Genomic DNA, 21575 nt, shown 5'->3' with positions numbered 1-21575 from the left:
CTTGTTCCTTAGTCAAATTTAGTAATTTGATATTCCAAATCAGCAAGATGACTTGGATGGTAGTGAACTTGTGTGGCATGGCCTTCTCTACTAGTTTACTACGTAAATTCAAGTTATAGCATAGAAGTACAGTTGTGGATGTAGTGTTGCTAAAATTTAGCAATCTAATTTAGTTATTTTCAGTTTGAATCAGTTAACAGAGCTCAAGCAACTAGTCGAGTCAGTTGAAGGTCAGTTGAGTAGTAGAAAAATTGTTAACTGAATGATCTCTCAGTTAAATTGGTCAATCAGCTAAAAATAGCCCAAACACGCAAGGAATTTGAGTTGTCGGACAGAAGTGGAGGAAAAGGAACATTGTAATTATTAATTGTATATTAGTTGAGTGTACATACTAGGCATTAAGGCAGACGATCAATTACTTGGGATTTACACAAGGAAATAGTGAATTCCCCTATTATTTAGGAGTTAATTTCCTCAATTTTTTTTTAAGGAAATAGAAGAAAGATGCGGCCTTGAATTGACTAAGTGTTTTCCAGAGCCGGATAATTAGTAGGAGAAAAGGTTTACAGTGCATAGTGTGCTTCAAAATTGAAGCAAGACATTGTAATAGTTTCTCATTCTCATGTGATTAATGAAAAGTAGTGAAAGGGTTTTTCCCTATTGAGTTTCCCTATAATAATTGTGTTCTTGTGTTGTTTTGATGGTTGCATGTCATTGCATGTGTTTTTAAATTGTGTATTCCATTTTGCGGAATAGTAGAGGAAATTTATAATCACTTGTTTTTAGTTCGAATACATCAATAATAGAAAATTTATATTAGTTTCTACACTCTTAGGGTGTTGTAGGGTACAAATATCTCAAGGATGGATGCCTGAAAATGTTCCCAACATTCCTAGTTCTGCTTGGACAACACTCTTAGCCTTCAGGCTTCTCACCGAAAATAAAACAACATTTGGTCAAGTGTATAGACCCTTCCCTTACCTCAAATTTGAACATTAGGGTTGATGGATTATGGTTGGTGTCTATACACATCACATGGTTCCACTAGGGTGTGGTTTCACCAACACCCACTAGGTATTGGACCTGTTAGCATGTCAACAGATTCATGTTCTCCCACTTCCTCTCGACCTCAAAAACATAACATATATGGACTAAAAAGAACTCTGGGCTAGGTTCATAAAGCAAAACTACAATTGTTGTGCACCCACTGTCCTGTAGTTTCAAGGAGACTCATGGCCCAATTCCTGATACCTAAATTCTCAGTTTTGATAACATAACTAGTGTAGGGATTGATTAAACTAACTACACCCATAAATTTGGAAATCAACTGACTGAATATGAACACATAATTTCATATTCACCATGCACATAATAATGAATAGCATATTCTAGGCACACTTTAAAATTCACGTGCATACATGACACCTTTCTAATCATGAACATACGTTGAGCATCAAAACTCAGACATTCATTTACATTTACAAACATGCAAGATTTTGCACCTTTCACAATGTAACAAGATTCATCATACTATATAAAGCAATATACATAAGCAATGTACACTTATCTGTGCGTTTAATGATGACTAAAAAATGAAGGAAGGACTTCAATTCTCCACTTAATTGTAAGCGAGCCACATTGCAATCTTTCTTGCAATTGATTACCCTAAGCTAGATCCAAAGTCTGAGGTGATGCATATTAAAGGAAATTCAAACTCAAGGCTTAATCAGATAACCACGAGAAGGAGCCCACTGTTTAGTTAGTTTATCAATTGCTCTGCAATAGTAACCACCAAAGTGACTCATTGGCCGAATGCAACGACACACAAGTTATCTGTAATCGCATAACATAGATCAAAGGGACACAAGTGGAATTGATGTCTAGGAAATCTTGCCAAGAAAAGTTGTTGCGTTTTTTAGAGTCGGCTATACCCACAAAACAAAGAGCCCAACATTATATAGGATAATGTGAATGGTAAGTGAAATAAAATCCTTTGTACAAGGGAGTAGCTTGGGGGACTTAGGGTGCACTATCAGAGTCAATTTTGTAGTTTTTAGGCCATTGCCTCAAATATAAAGTTGTCTTAAAATGTTTGTCTCAAACCTATTTTTATCTTAGATATAAAGTTCTGTTTTAAAATAATTTTGTATTACACTGTTTTTGTCTTAAATGTAAAATTTTGTCTTAAAATATTTTTGTCTTCAACTATTTTGTCTTAAATGTTAATATAAAATAAGTAAGACGTTTTAAGAAAAAGGTAAAAAAATGTCTTCCCATTTGCATAGGTAGTTTTATATAAAATATCGGTTGGAAAATGGTAAGGGGATGGCTGGTTTTTAAGAATTCAAAAGAAGAGCCCTCGAGGGGCTAATGTGTAGGAACTACTAACACCTATTTATTTTCCATCAGGCAGCCTGTTAAAACTTAGAGCCCTACGAACTGATTGCCTCTCTCAATTGTACGTTGTTCTTCAGATTCTGTTTGACAATTTGTGACTGCGATGTTCTTCCGAATCAGTTATACCACTGATCTGTTACTGCAATGAGCCATTAGGGCGTGAAAGTTTGAAATATAAATAAAGTTTTGGATAAAATCTTCCATGGTGAAAAACGTTTTGGTGAATAACTGTTTGGTAGAACTTCTCTTTTGAAGAAGCTCTGTTTTTTTGCTTTTGGACAAAAGAAAACGGTACCATTTATGGTGTTGAGCAGAGCATACTTATTTCGTTCTTGAATGTGCTTCTTAGAGCGGATCACTTTCCCGTCCGATACGAGGCATCTGCATCCGTAAAGGTCAGAGTCCATCTCAACTCCCAATGGACATAAACATTACGGGTGTACGTCTTCTGGTTGTTGAACATTACATAGACGACCTCTCGACGTTTCTTGGTTCCATCTCCGGGAATTTGGTATGGCTTCGTTGGCGTGTTTCTCCCTTCATTTCCCTTCCTCGTACCATTTCAGTGAAAAATTTAAGAGTTTTGGAACTTCAAGGTCTTCAAGTCCACCTCGAAAATTTCTTCAGTTCTATTGATGAGGTAAGTAACTCTGAAATTTTTTACAAGTATTTGTCCCACGCTCTCGTTAATCATGTACTCAGTTATTTGCATCCTTGGTAGTTAGATTCATGCACTCACTTCCTGAAAATTAATTAATTAATTAATTATAGTCATTGCAGGTACCTTTGGACTTGCGTGTGCTCCACATGGATTGCACAAAGCATGCATCTTCAAGTAGATTCCTTCAACATTCCACGAAATCATTTGATGGAAATAGTTTTACCCGTTTTCTTCAATCGATAGGCAGTTTGATGAAAAATTTGAATAAGATAGTGTTGAAAGATGTCATAGTTGGACAATCACTCCCTTTTGACTTCTCGGCACTTAAAAGCCTAAGACATTTAGATCTATCTGGCTCTTGTAATCTAACCACATTGCCCGATTCCTTCTCTGAATTATCGCAACTTCAACATTTGGCATTGCGAGACTGCACTAACTTATCCATCCCAGTGGATATTTTGGGAGAGATTTCCACACTGGAGCATATCGACTTCAAAGGCTGTGCTCAATTGGAACACTTGCCATAGGGAATCGCCTCTCAGAGGCGTTTAAGATACTTGAATTTACTAGAGACTAGTTTAGTAGAATTGCCCTCGAACTTACAACCACTGTGCAAATTAGAACAACTAAAAATAGGGAGCAATAGCTTGAGAGAGTTACCATGTTCCGTGGCCTTTCCAGTGAAGTTAAAAGAGTTGTTTCTGTTTGGTTGCTTCGAATTGAAGCATATCAGGAGCATGCCTGTTGAACAGCTCACATGTTTGGAAAGGTTAGAAATATATGACTCCAACGTGCGCATATTACCGGCAGGAATCTCACTGCTGAAACATCTGAAAGTTTTGAATATAATCTCTTGTCCAATAGAAAAATTTGCCTTGCATAATAATGCCATGGACGCTTTAACAGATTTGACTTTGTGCGGCACACACATATCAGCCATAAGCATTCCCGCAGGTGCTTGCCCTAGCCTGGAAATTGTTGATCTTTCATGTAACATTCACCTGCGAAAGGTTGAAGTCTCCCAATCAACCATTGTAAAACTGAATCTGGAGGGTTGCCAGAATTTGCAGCATATGAATCTTCCAAAACTTGGACGTCTCAAATTTCTCAACATAAACAGGTGTGGTTATGTCAGAATCCAGAATGTTGCAGAATGCCAGTCATTGGAAGAGATTAGGGCGGAGGAATGGCGGAAGGAACGGCGAGCATGGAGTCAGTTGCAACGTCTAAATTTCGTCACGTTTTCACAACAGTTTCACAACTTTTGTGTGAGTACCTGTAACGAATACTTATTTCATACAAAATTGATGTATATATTTTCTCTGTCGCGAAGAAATATGTTGAGAAAGATTTCCTAATTTTATTCAAGTTTTACAAAAATTTTATTTGTAAAGAAACCATATATCCATTTTCGTTGTGATGAAGAAACACGTTTTTGTGTTTCAACATAAATTTCGATTTTTGAAATATTTATATTTATATTTTAAATATTAATAATTTAAATATTTTTATACTCATAAATCTAAAATTAAATTATCTATGGTGAAGGTTGCGCAGGAGTTTGAAAATTTACTGAACAGTTTTCATGGTGTGACACTGCGGGAGGTCCCTTCTACAGCCACAGATGAATCTCCGCTGGTGCTAGAGAAAGTACATTCACACAGTGCAATATTGATGTGCTTTATCACAGAGTACAATGACTTTGTTGTAACCTTCGAAGCATGCAATGGTGGTGCCCGATCAGAGGAGTTTGTAACCCACCGTGAATACAACAGTGAGAGAGCATGGGTACATGTGTATATGTGGACACAACGCTCCACATTATTTACAGATGAAGATAATTTCTACGACAATGTGAGTATTTACAAAGAGGGTGTGCTCGATGTGCAGGGCGATGAAAGGGGATGGATACTCACGTTTTCAACTGAAAACCATGTTTTAGATGTGTTGAATCAAATCATAAATCCTTCCGCGGAAGTGGAATATGGTTTGGATTGGTTATTTCGTGAGTAAGGTGAGTAAGGTGAGGAAATTTCGTGCAACAATTGTAAATTGTTGTGGCTACGCTTATTGTCCTCAACATATATTGCGAAGGAATGAATTTTGTGTTGGGTATTTTTAATGGAGAAATACCAAAACCAAATAAAAATTCACCACAGAGACAATGCTCTGTTTACTCTGTCCAGGATCTTTTGACAAGAACCTCTTAAAATCAAAATGACTCAGAAGACACCATTACACAGTCACAAAGCATTTCTATTAATTAAAAACAAACTGAAACTCTGTTACATATTTCTTCCTCTGTTCAAAGAGGGAATTACAAAAACAACTCTGCTGCTCTCACAGATTTTCCACTGCTGTGGAAATTACATACACAGCGCTCTGTTCTTCAAAAACTAAATCAAAACATTACATTGCTATTTCTTTATCGCACTGCTGTGCATTTACAAAATAAGAATCGCACTCACTCGTGCCTAACCACCCCACTCACAACATAAAAAAAAAAACTCACAAAACTACAACACACGGGCTATATTCAACATATGATAACGTGTTATAAAAATATATAAAAAAAACGTATGCCCATAACTATTTTAAATACATGCCCGTAACAATATTAAAACCTCACTTAAATCTATATAAAACATATATAAAAGATATATGGGACGTATGCCCATTACCAAACTTAAAGCCTCCACCTAAAAACTACGGAACACATTAAACTCTATTTAATTCCTCCCACGGCGGTCAACGGATAAAATTTCACTCCACGTAAAAATTGATTTGACGTGGGCGGAAGGCAACTTTGGAAAGTCAACGGCTGAGATTACGCGATCAAATCGCTGAGACAATCCAACGTGGTTCGCACGCCAACCTCCAGCAAAACAAACGACTTTTACCGTCCGGGGAAAGTGGTTTTCGGTTGCTCGTACATGGGACGCGTGGCGGCCAGTGAGTGTGTTCGGAGGGCTCCAAGGAAAAACAGCCTTTGCCAAAAGGCGGTGCGAACAAGATAGGTGGTTTTGTTTGGTGGTTTTCGGCTGCGTTGAAATTACACATTTAACACTCCCCTTTAATTTCAACAGCTGCACGTTCGGTCATTCCCAAACACTTCCTCAAAAATTCGAAACTCTTCTGAACCAGTGGCTTTGTCAAGATGTCTGCAACCTGTTCCTGGGTCCTGCAATGTTCGAGGACAATTTCTCCATTGTTCACTAATTCTCTGATGTAGTGAAACCTTGTATCAATGTGTTTCGTTCTCTTATGAAACACTGAATTCTTTGACAAAGCAATAGCTGAGCTATTGTCACAAAAGACCACTGTTGCTTTTGCCTGCTCTTGGCCTAAGCTTCTCAACATCCTTCTCATCCAAACTGCTTGACATGCTGCTGCTGTTGCTGCCACATATTCTGCCTCTGCTGTAGACAATGCTACTATGGACTGCTTCTTAGAAGCCCATGAAATGGCTCCTGAACCCATGTTAAAAACATAACCGGAAGTGCTCTTCCGATCATCTACACTTCCAGCCCAATCGCTATCTGTGTACCCAACCAAATCTGAATGTTCTGAGGCATGATATAAAATTCCAAACATTTTAGTGCCTTTGACATACCTCAAAATTCTCTTTGCTGCCTGCCAATGTGCCTCCTTTGGCCTCTCCATGAACCTGGAAATCAAACTAACAGCATACATAATATCAGGCCTAGTTGCTGTTAAATACATAAGGCTGCCCACAATGCTTTTATACAAGCTAGGATCAAAATCCTTGCTGCTGTCCTCTCTGCTGAGCTTTAATCCCATTACTGTGGGAGTGATGGCTGCCTTGCATTCTTCCATCTTAAATCTGCTCAAAATTTGATTTACATATCTTGCTTGAGATATAAAAATTCCTTTTTCATTTTGATCTACTTCTATGCCTAAGAAGTATCTCAAGAAACCCATGTCAGTCATTTCAAATTCATTCTTCATGACTGATTTAAAATTCTCAATAAGATAAATATCATTTCCAGTGAAAATAACATCATCTACATACAAGACAACAATTAAAATTTTACCATCCTTTTCCTTGATGTAGACTGTGGGTTCTCCTTCACATTTGTCAAATTCATTCTCCAATAGATATGAATCTATCCTGCTGTACCATGCTCTTGGCGCTTGCTTCAGCCCATAAAGAGCTTTCTTCAATTTGCACACTTTGTGCTCTTCTCCTTTCTTCTCATATCCGAGAGGCTGTTCCACATAGACCTCTTCCATTAACACTCCATTTAGGAATGCTGATTTCACATCCATTTGGTAGACTTTCCATTTGTTTTGAGCTGCTATGGACAGCACTGCTCTCACGGTTTCCATTCTTGCAACCGGGGCGAAAGTCTCCTCATAATCTCTCCCATACTGCTGCTTGTAGCCTTTGACAACCAGCCTTGCTTTATGCCTTTCAATCTTGCCTTCAGCATTGCTCTTGGTCTTGTAGACCCATTTCACACCAATGACTTCTTTGCCTTTCGGTAGTTCAACCAAATCCCATGTTTTGTTTCTCTCTATGGCATTCATCTCTTCATCCATAGCTTCTATCCATTTCCTATCTTTAATAGCTTCTTCAAAATGAATAGGATCATCAACATGACAAAACAAGGCAAATAAGGAATTCATTCCTTCATCATAAATGTCACTTAGATTTCTAAACTTCTTACCTCTTTCACTTGGTGTGCAAGTGCTTGAAGATGCACTTGAATTTCCTCCTTGTGGTGTGCTTGGAGAAGCACTCTCATTGATCCTCAATGGTGTCCCTTGCTGTCCTTGTGTTGGTGCTGCTGTTTGGGGATTCATTTCTGCCACCTCCTCTTCATCTTCATCATGAGGCAAACAGCTTTTAATGTTCACTGTTTTCTCTATGCTTCCATCCCAAGCTTCCTCTTCAATGAATTGAACATCCCTGCTTACAAAGAACTTCTTGGTAGATGGAATGTACAGCCTGTAGGCTTTGGATTCATCACTGTATCCAATGAAGATGCATTTCTCCCCTTTGCTGTCCAACTTCCTCCTTAGTTTATCTGGAATGTGTGCATAGGCCACACACCCAAAAACTCTCATGTGGGTGACTCCTTGCTTTCTCCCACTCCATGCCTCTTCTGGCACTTTGTTCATGACTGCCTTTGTAGGACACCTGTTCAAAATATAAACTGCACAATGTACAGCTTCAGCCCAATACTCATTTGGCAAATGCTTTGCCTTCAACATGCTCCTTGCCATCTCCATGATGGTTCTGTTCTTCCTTTCAGCAACTCCATTTTGCTGTGGGGTGTACCGAGTTGTGAATTGTTTATGTATTCCATTTTCTCTACAAAACTTTAGGAATTCATTTGAGATATACTCACCTCCTCTATCAGTTCTCAATACTTTTATGTGCAGCCCGCTTTGGTTCTCCACAAGTGCTTTGAAGTTTTGGAATTTCTCAAAGACTTCACTTTTGTTCTTGAGGAAATATATCCAAGTCTTTCTTGTAAAATCATCAATGAATGTCAAGAAATATAGGCTGCCAGCTAATGATGGAGCTTGCATTGGTCCACACAAATCTGAGTGGATAATCTCTAAGGGTGCCTTTGCCCTTATGCTTTTCCCTGATGGAAAACTTTCTCTATGTTGTTTTCCCAATATGCAGCCTTCACAAAGGCTGTCCGGCTTCTCTATCAATGGTAATCCCTTTACCATTCCTTTTCTGCTCAATAAGTTTAGACCTCCAAAATTTAGATGCCCGAATCTCAAGTGCCATAACCAGTTCTCATCCTTTGGCACGCTTTGGTAGGCCTCTTGGGTGACTGCTGCCATTTCCTTCTTGTTCTTCAAGTCTGCTCTTATTCTAAGAGGGAACATTCTGTTCCTTGTCATCTTCACTTCAGCAATGCATCTTTTGCTGGGTGGTATGTCCATGATGGTGCACACATCATTTACAAAGTAAACATTGTAACCCTTTTGGATAAGCTGTCCAACACTCAATAGGTTACATCTCATTCCGGGGACATAGTAGACATCTGCTATGGTTTTCTTTTCTCCTTGTTTTGTGAATATTTTTACCTCCCCTTTTCCCATAACAGACACTTTACTATCAGTTCCTAGTGTGACCTCTGATTTCAAATTCTGATTTAAGGCTGAAAAGAGGGCTACATTCCCTGTCATATGGTTGCTGCAACCTGAGTCTAAAAACCATATGTCTTCACTATGTGTTTCAGCCATGTTACAAGCTAACAGGACATTTTCTTGACTGTTGTTTTCTCTTGTAACATTTGCATTTTGTCTGCTGTTCATATCATGCTGTTTCTTTCTACAATCACTAGCATAATGTCCATACTTTTTGCAATAATAGCATTGAACATTAGATTTATCATACCTTTGTCCTTGAGCCTGATACTGTTCTCTTTGTTGGTTGCTGCCTTGACCTTGGTTCTGATTTGGATTGCTGCCTCTTCCTTGTGCATTTGATGGGCTGTTCCTTCCACCTCTGTTCTGGCTTCTGCCTCTTCCTCTTCGGTTTCCTCTTCCTTGACCTCTTCCTCTTCCAAAGGACATCTGGGTCTTGAAGGCTTGCTCAAGGGATGAGTTTTCATTCCTACTCAACCTCTGCTCATGTGTTATCAGTGATGCATGTAGCTCATCAACTGAGTACTTTGAGAGATCCTTTGTCTCTTCAATGGTGGTGACTATGGCATCAAACCTTGAGGGTAAGACCCTCAATATTTTCTCCACTATTCTTCTATCTTCAATTGTTTCTCCATGAGTTCTCATTTGTGTGATTACACCAATCACATGAGTGAAGAATGAGTCAATGTTATCTGACTCCTTCATGTTCAAGTTTTCAAAATCCTTTCTCAGCATTTGCAATTTTGCTGTCTTCACTCTCTCCATGCCTTGATAGGCAGTTTTTAGGGTTTGCCATGCATTGTGTGATGTTGTAGCTGCTGCTATCCTTGGGAATATACTCTGGTCCACTGCTTGATACAACAAAACAATGGCCTTTGCATCCTTCTTCCTATTGAGCTTCAGCTGATCCTTCTCTCCCTGAGTTAGTGCATTGAACTCATTTTCATCTGCTGGTTCCTCAAACCCATATTCTACTAGTTCCCATATATCTTGAGCGATGAACAAAGCTCTCATGGTTATAGACCAGTAGTCATAGTTCTTCCCATTAAAGTGTGGGAGCTGGGTGTTGAACATACCCATGCTTGTGCTTGCCATTCCTTGCATCTTGAACTATGGTTTTAAATCCTTGACTGTGTTTTTTTTAAAAACAACTGACTGTCTTCAGCAATAACAAGAGAAATGCTTTTGGGGAATACCTGAATCCTTCGCTGTCTGAGTCTTCTGTCTGCCTGAGAGGTTTTGCTGCAGCAACAACCTTCTCCCTTCAGCTTCTTTGTCTCCTACAAAGAGCCTAAGCCTTGCTCTGATACCACTGTTGGGTATTTTTAATGGAGAAATACCAAAACCAAATAAAAATTCACCACAGAGACAATGCTCTGTTTACTCTGTCCAGGATCTTTTGCCAAGAACCTCTTAAAATCAAAATGACTCAGAAGACACCATTACACAGTCACAAAGCATTTCTATTAATTAAAAACAAACTGAAACTCTGTTACATATTTCTTCCTCTGTGCAAAGAGGGAATTACAAAAAAAACTCTGCTGCTCTCACAGATTTTCCACTGCTGTGGAAATTACATACACAGCTCTCTGTTCTTCAAAAACTAAATCAAAACATTACATTGCTATTTCTTTATCGCACTGCTGTGCATTTACAAAATAAGAATCGCACTCACTCGTGCCTAACCACCCCACTCACAACATAAAAAAAAAAAAACTCACAAAACTACAACACACGGGCTATATTCAACATATGATAACGTGTTATAAAAATATATAAAAAAAACGTATGCCCATAACTATTTTAAATACATGCCCGTAACAATATTAAAACCTCACTTAAATCTATATAAAACATATATAAAAGATATATGGGACGTATGCCCATTACCAAACTTAAAGCCTCCACCTAAAAACTACGGAACACATTAAACTCTATTTAATTCCTCCCACGGCGGTCAACGGATAAAATTTCACTCCACGTAAAAATTGATTTGACGTGGGCGGAAGGCAACTTTGGAAAGTCAACGGCTGAGATTACGCGATCAAATCGCTGAGACAATCCAACGTGGTTCGCACGCCAACCTCCAGCAAAACAAACGACTTTTACTGTCCGGGGAAAGTGGTTTTCGGTTGCTCGTACATGGGACGCGTGGCGGCCAGTGAGTGTGTTCGGAGGGCTCCAAGGAAAAACAGCCTTTGCCAAAAGGCGGTGCGAACAAGATAGGTGGTTTTGTTTGGTGGTTTTCGGCTGCGTTGAAATTACACATTTAACATTTTGTGAAGGTCAACAAAGTAGGTATGAAGTTTATGTTTTCGTCGTCTTATTTTTACTATGGAATTTATTAATAATATTATAAAAAGTTATTGCTTGCCTCATCAAGGGGTATAATTAGTTAAAGAGAACAATTATTTTATTATAATTTTACTTTTTGATGGCAGATTGACACAAGGAAAGCTATATAGAAATCGAAATTAAATGATGTAACTACAATTAAACAAGATAGGCTTAGCAGCAAGTCCCTGCCGGCAGTTAAAACAGAACTTTAACAACAAAAATATCAGATCTGATTCTGGGGTTGTCGTGTGATCAATGTGCAATTTCGGGTAACTAAATTGTTCTTGCATTGCTTGTGTCCTTTTATAACAATATTTCAGCTTTTGCGTTATTGTCGGTGTGAAAAGATTACTGCAAAACCAACAAAATGCAATAGTTGCACTTTCCCGTCTACAGGAAGGCGAAAGTTACATTGCCCTTGTATCTTTTTGCAGGCAGAACCTGAGACAGATGAAGTATTTGCGCAGATCACTTTATTGCCAGAGGGAGATGTACGTCCTTATTTCAGTTTCTGGAATGTTATCCTACTAATGTGCAGGATTTACTGATGAGAAGTGTAGATGTTCTGACCTTTGGTTCGATATTGCAGCAAAATGAGTCATCTCATGACTCGGGGGCAGCTCCTCCTCAGCCTCGTAAGAGCAATGTTCATTCATTTTGCAAAACTCTTACTGCTTGTGATACTAGCACTCATGGAGGATTTTCTGATTTACGAAGGCATGCTGATGAATGTCTTCCACCTCTGGTTCGTGTTGAGATAGATACTATTGCTGAATGTACATTTTGCTTCCGTTCAGAAATGAAGTGAGTCCTTGTACTCATCTGCCACTGTTTGTGCGGAGGAAATGACCTTCTTTCAGTGTTGGTCTGCAGGACATGAGTCAGCAACCTCCTTCGCAAGAGCTAGTAGCCAGAGATTTGCATGGAATGGAATGGCGATTCCGCCATATATTTAGAGGTGCATATTACATCGCTTTAGTTCATTGTCAGTCATCTAGTTGTCAATTTATTGGACAAAAGTGTATACTTGATCTAAACTTGTCAGTATTATGTTGCAGGCCAACCAAGCAGGCATTTGCTAACCACTGGGTGGAGCGTTTTTGTCAGCTCAACCTATCTTGTTTATATTGAGAATTTAGTTAAGCTGGCCACAATTCGGTTGATGGATTCTCTTAACGGGAATGAAAGGCTGCGCAGCACTAGATGTTGTTTTGGATAACCACCTCACGCCCTCAAGTTTCTCCCACTCATTCGAACCCTGGTTCGATCGAAAGGAATTTGCAACACCATGTAACCCCAATGCTTTCTCCGTGACTCGATGTCGTTACTCCTATGGTTAAAACAATGTACCCATATATATTTTTTTGTAGCTACGTTCGTCGACCTTACTTTTATGCTAAACTCCAGTGTTTAGTTGCAGCGTCAAGACCACCGGGTGTTCACATCGATTAGCTAATCTTGATGGGTTTCTATTACTGTACGACCACTTCCAGGTGATTAGGTCGCGTTTTATGAGGAAGTGATTCTGATTATCATTATTTATATCCTTCTGTTCCTCCCTACTTCATTCTTTCTCGTTTCTGCTCAGTGGCATAGATTACCAGCCTTGGCGTTCGATCAGGAGGGTTTCCCTAGTAAGTTGGCCAGAACTTACTGCAATTTGTGTTTTCCTTTTTCTTTGTTTCTCCGCAATAAGATAATAACAAAGTAAATGTTCTATTTGGGCTTTTCTGTGAATGCAGGTGGAGGCTCCTGTGGTAAGAAGACTTCGTCGGTGATACCAGCACGCCAAGCTACCCGAGTTACTCAGGACATACTTCTTTTTCTCTTGAGATGTTTACATTTCTCTCTACAACTATTCGCTGATATTTTGAGTGACAACCCGTGGATCCTAGGGTTATACGCTCCTTGAGGCTGTTAGTTTCTTAGGGTTTCTAAGTATAGGGATCATTGATGAACTATTACGCATGTAATTTTTTTAAGCCCTCTGTTGGATATTTTTGAATGGAGAAAATACCAAAACCAACAAAATAAAAATTCACTAGAGAGACGATGCTCTGTTTACTCTGTCCAGGATCTTTTGTAGAGAACCTCTTTAAACCAAATTAACTCAGAACACAGTCCATTACATAGTCACAACACATTTCTATTGATTTAAAACAAAAAAAAAAACTCATACATATTTGATACATATTTCATCCTCTGTGCAGAGAGGAATTTACAAAACAAACTCTGTTGCAGTCACAGATTTTCCACTGCTGTGGATATTACAAAACCAATTTCATAGTGTTCCTCTGTTTTACAATGGCGAGCATAAAACATTACATCACAATTTTCAAACTCTATTCGCACTGCTGTGCGTTCTATTCATTTCACAAAAGATATGCCACCCGCAGGCACAACCCACACAAAAAAAAAACTAAACTAAAAACTCCCTCACGTAGACATTTTTTGACAACGTATATGAAACATATAAAAACATATAACGTATATCATATGGGACATATGCCCATAACCAAAATTAAAGGCCTCCACCAAAAAACTACGAAAAACATTAAAGACATTTAATTCCCTTCTCGGCGGTCAACAAAAAAAAAAAAAACACTCCACGCAAAATCTGATTTGACGTGGGCCCATGCACCTTTTGGAGATCGACGGCGGAGATTGCGCGCCCAGAACACTTGGTTGATCCAACGAGGTTCGGGAGCCAACCTCAGGTAAACCAAACGGACTTTAACGTCCGGGGAGCAGGCGGATTTGGTGTTGTACAGGGGACGCATGGCGGAGTTCCATTGTGTCGGAGCCCCTCCTGCTCGTACAGTCTTTGGAGAATGGCGGTGCGGGGAGACCGGGGTGGTTTTCAAAAACCACCGCGCTGTTGAAATTAATAATTTAACACTCCCCTTTAATTTTAACAGCCGCACGTTCGGTCATTCCCAAGCATTTTCTCAAAAATTCGAAACTCTTCTGAACCAGCGGCTTTGTCAAGATGTTTGCAACCTGTTCCTGGGTCCTGCAATGTTCTAGGACGATTTCGCCATTGTTCACCAATTCTCTGATGTAGTGAAACCTTGTATCGATGTGTTTCATTCTTTTATGAAACACATAATTCTTTGACAAAGCAATAGCAGAGCTATTGTCACAAAAGACCACTGTTGCTTTTGCCTGCTCTTGGCCTAAGCTTCTCAACATCCTTCTCATCCATACTGCCTGACATGCTGCTGCTGTCGCTGCCACATATTCTGCCTCTGCTGTAGATAATGCTACAATGGATTGCTTCTTAGAAGCCCATGAAATGGCTCCTGAACCCATATTAAAAACATAACCGGAAGTGCTCTTCCGATCATCTACACTTCCAGCCCAATCGCTATCTGTGTACCCAACCAAATCTGAATGTTCTGAGGCATGATATAGAATTCCAAACATTTTGGTACCTTTGACATACCTCAAAATTCTCTTTGCTGCCTGCCAATGTGCCTCCTTTGGCCTCTCCATAAATCTGGAAATTAAACTAACAGCATACATAATATCAGGTCTAGTTGCTGTTAAATACATAAGGCTGCCTACAACACTTTTGTACAAACTAGGATCAAAATCCTTGCTGCTGTCCTCTCTGCTGAGCTTTAATCCCATTACTGTGGGAGTGATCGCTACCTTGCATTCTTGCATGTTAAATCTGCCCAATACTTGATTTACATATCTTGCTTGTGAGATAAAAATTCCTTTTTCATTTTGATCTACTTCTATGCCTAAGAAGTATCTCAACAAACCCATGTCAGTCATTTCAAATTCATCCTTCATGACTGATTTAAAATTCTCAATAAGATAAATATCATTTCCAGTGAAAATAACATCATCTACATACAAGACAACAATTAAAATTTTACCATCATTTTCCTTGATGTAGACTGTGGGTTCTCCTTCACATTTGTCAAATTCATTATCCAATAGATATGAATCTATCCTGCTGTACCATGCTCTTGGCGCTTGCTTCAGCCCATAAAGAGCTTTCTTCAATTTGCACACTTTGTGCTCTTCTCCTTTCTTCTCATATCCGAGAGGCTATTCCACATAAACCTCTTCTTTTAACACTCCATTTAAGAATGCTGACTTCACATCCATTTGGTAGACTTTCCATTTGTTTTGAGCTGCTATGGACAACACTGCTCTCACTGTTTCCATTCTTGCAACCGGTGCGAAAGTCTCCTCATAGTCTCTCCCATACTGCTGCTTGTAGCCTTTGACAACCAGCCTTGCTTTATGCCTTTCAATCTTGCCTTCAGCATTGCTCTTGGTCTTGTAGACCCATTTCACACCAATGACTTCTTTTCCTTTTGGTAACTCAACCAAATGCCATGTTTTGTTTCTCTCTATGGCATTGATTTCCTCATCCATAGCTTCTATCCATTTCCTATCTTTAATTGCATCCTCGAAATGAATAGGATCATCAACATGACAATACAAGGCAAATAAGGAATTCATTCCTTCTTCATAAATTTCACTTAGATTTCTAAACTTCTTACCTCATTCACTTGGTGTGCAAGTGCTTGAAGATGCACTTGAATTTCCTCCTTGTGGTGTGCTTGGAGAAGCACTTTCATTGATCCTCAATGGTGTACCTTGCTGTCCTTGTGTTGGCGCTGCTGTTTGGGGATTCATTTCAGCCACCTCCTCTTCATCCTCATCATGAGACAAACAGTTTTTAACATTCACTGTTTTCTCTATGCTTCCATCCCAAGCTTCTTCTTCAATGAATTGAACATCCCTGCTTACAAAAAATTTCTTGGTAGATGGGATGTACAGCCTGTAGGCTTTGGATTCATCACTGTATCCAACAAGGATACACTTCTCCCCTTTGCTGTCCAACTTCCTCCTTCGCTGATCTGGAATGTGTGCATAGGCCACACACCCAAAAACTCTCATGTGGGTGACTACTTGCTTTCTCCCACTCCATGCCTCTTCTGGCACTTTGTTCATGACTGCTTTTGTAGGACACTTGTTCAAAATATAAATTGCACAATGTACACCTTCAGCCCAATACTCATTTGGCAAATGCTTTGCCTTCAACATGCTCCTCGCCATCTCCATGATGGTGCTGTTCTTCCTTTCAGCAACTCCATTTTGCTGTGGGGTGTACCGAGTTGTGAACTGTTTATGTATTCCATTTTCTCTACAAAACTTTAGGAATTCATTTGAGATATACTCACCTCCTCTATCAGTTCTCAATACTTTTATGTGCAGCCCGCTTTGGTTCTCCACAAGTGCTTTGAAGTTTTGGAATTTCTCAAAGACTTCACTTTTGTTCTTGAGGAAATATATCCAAGTCTTTCTTGTAAAATCATCAATGAATGTCAAGAAATATAGGCTGCCAGCGAATGATGGAGCTTGCATTGGTCCACACAAATCTGAGTGGATAATCTCTAAGGGTGCCTTTGCCCTTATACTTTTCCCTGATGGAAAACTCTCTCTATGTTGTTTGCCCAATATACAACCTTCACAAAGGCTGTCTGGCTTCTCTATCAATGGTAATCCCTTTACCATTCCTTTTCTGCTCAATAAGTTTAGACCTCCAAAATTTAGATGCCCGAATCTCAAGTTCCATAACCAGTTCTCATCCTTTGGCATGCTTTGGAAGGCCTCTTGGGTGACTGCTGCCATTTCCCTTTTGTTCTTCAAGTCTACCCTGATCCGGAGAGGGAACATCCTGTTCCTTGTCATCTTCACTTCAGCAATGCATCTTTTGCTGGGTGGTATGTCCATGATGGTGCACACATCATTTACAAAGTAAACATTGTAACCCTTTTGGATAAGCTGTCCAACACTCAATAGGTTACAGCTCATTCCGGGGACATAGTAGACATCTGCTATGGTTTTCCTTTCTCCTTGCTTTGTAAATATTTTTACCTCCCCTTTTCCCATAACAGACACTTTACTATCAGTTCCTAGTGTGACCTCTGATTTCAAATTATGATTTAAGGCTGAAAAGAGGGCTATATTCCCTGTCATATGGTTGCTGCAACCTGAGTCTAAAAACCATTTGTCCTCACTATGTGTTTCAGCCATGTTACAAGCTAACATGACATTTTCTTGACTGTTGTTTTCTCTTGTAGCATTTGCATTTTGTCTGCTGTTCATATCATGTTGTTTCTTTCTACAATCACTAGCATAATGTCCATACTTTTTGTAATAATAGCATTGAACATTAGATTTATCATACCTTTGTCCTTGAGCCTGATACTGATCTCTTTGTTGGCTGCTGCCTTGACCTTGGTTCTGATTTGGATTGTTGACTCTTCCTTGTGCATTTGATGGGTTGTTCCTTCCACCTCTGTTCTGGCCTCTGCCTCTTCCTCTTCGGTTTCCTCTTCCTTGACCCCTTCCTCTTCCAAAGGACATCTGGGTCTTGAAGGCTTGCTCAAGGGATGAGTTTTCATTCCTACTCAACCTCTGCTCATGAGTTATCAGTGATGCATGTAGCTCATCAACTGAATAGTTTGAGAGATCCTTTGTCTCTTCAATGGTGGTGACTATGGCATCGAACCTTGAGGGTAAGACCCTCAATATTTTCTCCACTATTCTTCTATCTTCAATTGTTTCTCCATGAGTTCTCATTTGTGTGATTACACCAATCACATGAGTGAAGAATGATTCAATGTTGTCTGACTCCTTCATGTTCAAGTTTTCAAAATCCTTTCTCAGCATTTGTAGTTTTGCTGTCTTCACTCTCTCCATGCCTTGATAGGCTGTCTTGAGGGTTTGCCATGCTTCATTTGCTGTCTTAGCTGCTGCTATCCTTGGGAATATACTCTGGTCCACTGCTTGATACAACAAGACAATGGCCTTTGCATCCTTCTTCCTATTGAGCTTCAATAGGTCCTTCTCTCTCTGAGTTAGGTTATTAAATGTTGTTTCATTTGCTCGTTCCTCAAACCCATATTCTACTAGTTCCCATAAATCTTGAGAGATGAACAAAGCTCTCATGGTTATAGACCAGTAGTCATAGTTCTTCCCATTAAAGTGTGGGAGCTGGGTGTTGAACATACCCATGCTTGTGCTTGCCATTCCTTGCATCTTGAACTATGGTTTTAAATCCTTGACTGTGATTTAAAAAAAAAAAACAACTGACTGTCTTCAGCAATAACAAGAGAAATGCTTTTGGGGAATACCTGAATCCTTCGCTGTCTGAGTCTTCTGTCTGCCTGAGAAGTTTTGCTGCAGCAACAACCTTCTCCCTTCAGCTTCTTTAACTTCTTTAAAGAGCTTGATCCAGCTCTGATACCACTGTTGGGTATTTTTGAATGGAGAAAATACCAAAACCAACAAAATAAAAATTCACCACAGAGACGATGCTCTGTTTACTCTGTCCAGGATCTTTTGCAGAGAACCTCTTTAAACCAAATTAACTCAGAACACAGTCCATTACACAGTCACAACACATTTCTATTGATTTAAAAAAAAAAAAAAAACTGATACATATTTCATCCTCTGTGCAGAGAGGAATTTACAAAACAAACTCTGTTGCAGTCACAGATTTTCCACTGCTGTGGATATTACAAAACCAATTTCATAGTGTTCCTCTGTTTTACAATGGCGAGCATAAAACATTACATCACAATTTTCAAACTCTATTCGCACTGCTGTGCGTTCTATTCATTTCACAAAAGATATGCCACCCGCAGGCACAACCCACACAAAAAGAAAACTAAAACTAAAAACTCCCTCACGTAGACATTTTTTACAACGTATATGAAACATATAAAAACATATAACGTATATCATATGGGACATATGCCCATAACCAAAATTAAAGGCCTCCACCAAAAAACTACGAAAAACATTAAAGACATTTAATTCCCTTCTCGGCGGTCAACAACAAAAAAAACACTCCACGCAAAATCTGATTTGACGTGGGCCCGTGCACCTTCCGGAGATCGACGGCGGAGATCGCGCGCCCAGAACACTTGGTTGATCCAACGAGGTTCGGGAGCCAACCTCGGGCAAACCAAACGGACTTTAACGTCCGGGGAGCAGGCGGATTTGGTGTTGTACAGGGGACGCGTGGCGGAGTTTCATTGTGTCGGAGCCCCTCCTGCTCGTACAGTCTTTGGAGAATGGCGGTGCGGGGAGACCGGGGTGGTTTTCAAAAACCACCGCGCTGTTGAAATTAATAATTTAACACCCTCGAGGTTTGACAGATTAATTATAACCTCCTTGTCACTTCCTCGGTTGAGAGACTTTGGCCTAGCGGCCTTGTATATATTTTTACCCGATGATTCCTTTGCGACTGTTGATTAGATTGATATTCTTAAATTTATACTTTTCCCAGCCCTTGTTTATGCATGTTCGCGTTATTGCCGCACTCAGAGTACTATGCATATTTCTGAATTCTTTTAATTCCTATATTTTGTTACTAGCTGTAAAGCGATGACTCGCCATTTTCTTTGTTGAATATAAGAGTTTCATTGTCTACTGTCTTCTAAAGAAATACTAGTACATAAGGAGTGTGGGGAAAATTTATGTGTGCGCATTTGAATGACGTGGAGCCGAGATGCTCATGTACCTATAATGCCTTTTTGGAATTAGGATTAGAGGAGCTATGGAATTCCGGGGTTCCGGGTACAAGGGTGCCGAGTTCTAATCTCCTATAGTAACATTTTCAAAATTTAATACAGTGTCTTAAATTTCGGGGAAGATGACATTGATTGACACGTTTTTCCATGAAAAGTAAGACAAACACCACGATAACGGTTGCATTGCATGGTTGCCACTTGTGGCTTTTCCTTCCCTTACATTCTAAGAGATACTTTCAATGTTGATTATACAATTTTCTTAATGTCATCTTGGATTCACAAACCCAGCTCCCACTGGTTCAATCGCATCTCAGAACGATCTGTTAGCAGACATTTATGCTATTCAATAATGCCATCGCCTTTGTCCTTCGCAAGCATATGGTTATGAGGTGTTTTACAAGAGAAAAAATAATAGATACAGAGCAGTGGTAGAAATTTCTCCATAAGATCACAGAATCTGAAGCATTGAAGTGATCCACAGTAAGGCCAAATTCACTAGTCCAGGAGGTTGAATTGCACAGGAAAAAATTAAAATTTATGAGCGCTAAGTTGGGGGTTTCTTTGGTGCCAATGGCTCAGTTGAGAGATCTGACCACTGTGTGCTATGCCAGAATTTCCTTGCACAGAGAAAGGAGGACGATTTCTTCATAATTATGTTGATTCTTTGTCTTTATTCTACGCAGAGGGAGCTGAAATATCTTATATTTTCCAGTAGGCTGTATCTATCTGTACGCTGAAAAACCACCATCAGAAAAGGGCCGAACTTAGTTTAACGGAGGGACAACTCCTCCTCAGCCTGGGTGGAGCGTTTTTGTCAGCTCAAAAAGACTCGTAGTAGGAGATGCTTTCATATTCTTGAGGTTTTCTTTTCCTTATTTGGCTTTGACGGATCTGTAGTATTTCAAATCCGCCAGTTTGTGTAATCACAAATAGGTTATAGTAGAGTAGAAACAATGACGAGCGGGGTATCTTTGTCGGGGTTGCGAGGGAAGCATATATTCGCACTTATTACATTGATTTGCACTATATTCATTCTTTGGGGACTGGAAGGAGCCCCATTTCTGAGTGTTCTTTCGAAAGATTGTTGAAATATAATTTCAACAGCATTCGTTCGTTTGTACAATGCCAAAACCACTCCTCCAAACCACCTAAACTTATCGGACCGCTTTTGGTCACAAAGTAGTTTCCGTATAATCGAGCCCGATACAATTATACTCAGCCACGTGGTCCTCTATATACGTCAGCAGGACTGACATTTCGGAGCCTAAAGTTCAGCGTGAAGTGGGCTCCCGATATTCATTCCAGCCGTCCGATCGCCTTCGTTGTTCTCCGCCGTCGATTGTTTCAAAGTTGCATTCGAGCCAGCATTAATGACTTTGCGTGGAGTTAATTGAAGTTTGAGTTGACCGCCGTAAAATCATTCAATGCATAGTTATTGTGGTTCATAAGTTTTTGGTAGAACAATAAATTTTAAT

At 39.5% G+C, this 21575-nt stretch overlaps 1 protein-coding gene and 1 long non-coding RNA gene across 2 annotated transcripts; both read left to right on the top strand.

Moving 5' to 3' along the window:
* The first annotated feature begins 3354 nt into the window (after positions 1-3354).
* LOC149244831 (uncharacterized) lies at positions 3355-5157 on the top strand. The gene is made up of 2 exons (XM_089368084.1): positions 3355-4326; positions 4607-5157. Exons 1-2 carry the CDS (start codon positions 3796-3798, stop codon positions 5069-5071), a joined length of 996 nt encoding a protein of 331 aa, XP_089224210.1. The 5' UTR covers positions 3355-3795; the 3' UTR covers positions 5072-5157.
* A 6312-nt stretch (positions 5158-11469) lies between these two features.
* On the top strand, positions 11470-12489 carry LOC149244830 (uncharacterized). Its single transcript, XR_016245851.1, has 5 exons — positions 11470-11491; positions 11635-11799; positions 11965-12021; positions 12120-12275; positions 12404-12489. It is a non-coding gene; the product is annotated as an uncharacterized LOC149244830 (long non-coding RNA).
* The last annotated feature ends 9086 nt before the right edge of the window (positions 12490-21575 follow it).

This window comes from Pinus tabuliformis, chromosome 8 (assembly GCF_031772625.1).
Source record: "Pinus tabuliformis cultivar Carrire ecotype Pingquan chromosome 8, CPIR1, whole genome shotgun sequence".
Classification (NCBI taxonomy): Eukaryota; Viridiplantae; Streptophyta; class Pinopsida; order Pinales; family Pinaceae; genus Pinus; species Pinus tabuliformis.
The sequence above is the reverse complement of the archived record's forward strand: the minus strand, read 5'-3'. Positions and strand labels throughout refer to the sequence as shown.

Bases quoted from the DNA above. Each gene is read 5' to 3' on its own strand.
- LOC149244831 (XM_089368084.1), top strand. From the start codon at position 3,796: ATGCCTGTTGAACAGCTCACATGTTTGGAAAGGTTAGAAATATATGAC. The intron at 4,327-4,606 runs GTGAGTACCTGT...TCTATGGTGAAG, and splicing joins AACAGTTTCACAACTTTTGT to GTTGCGCAGGAGTTTGAAAA.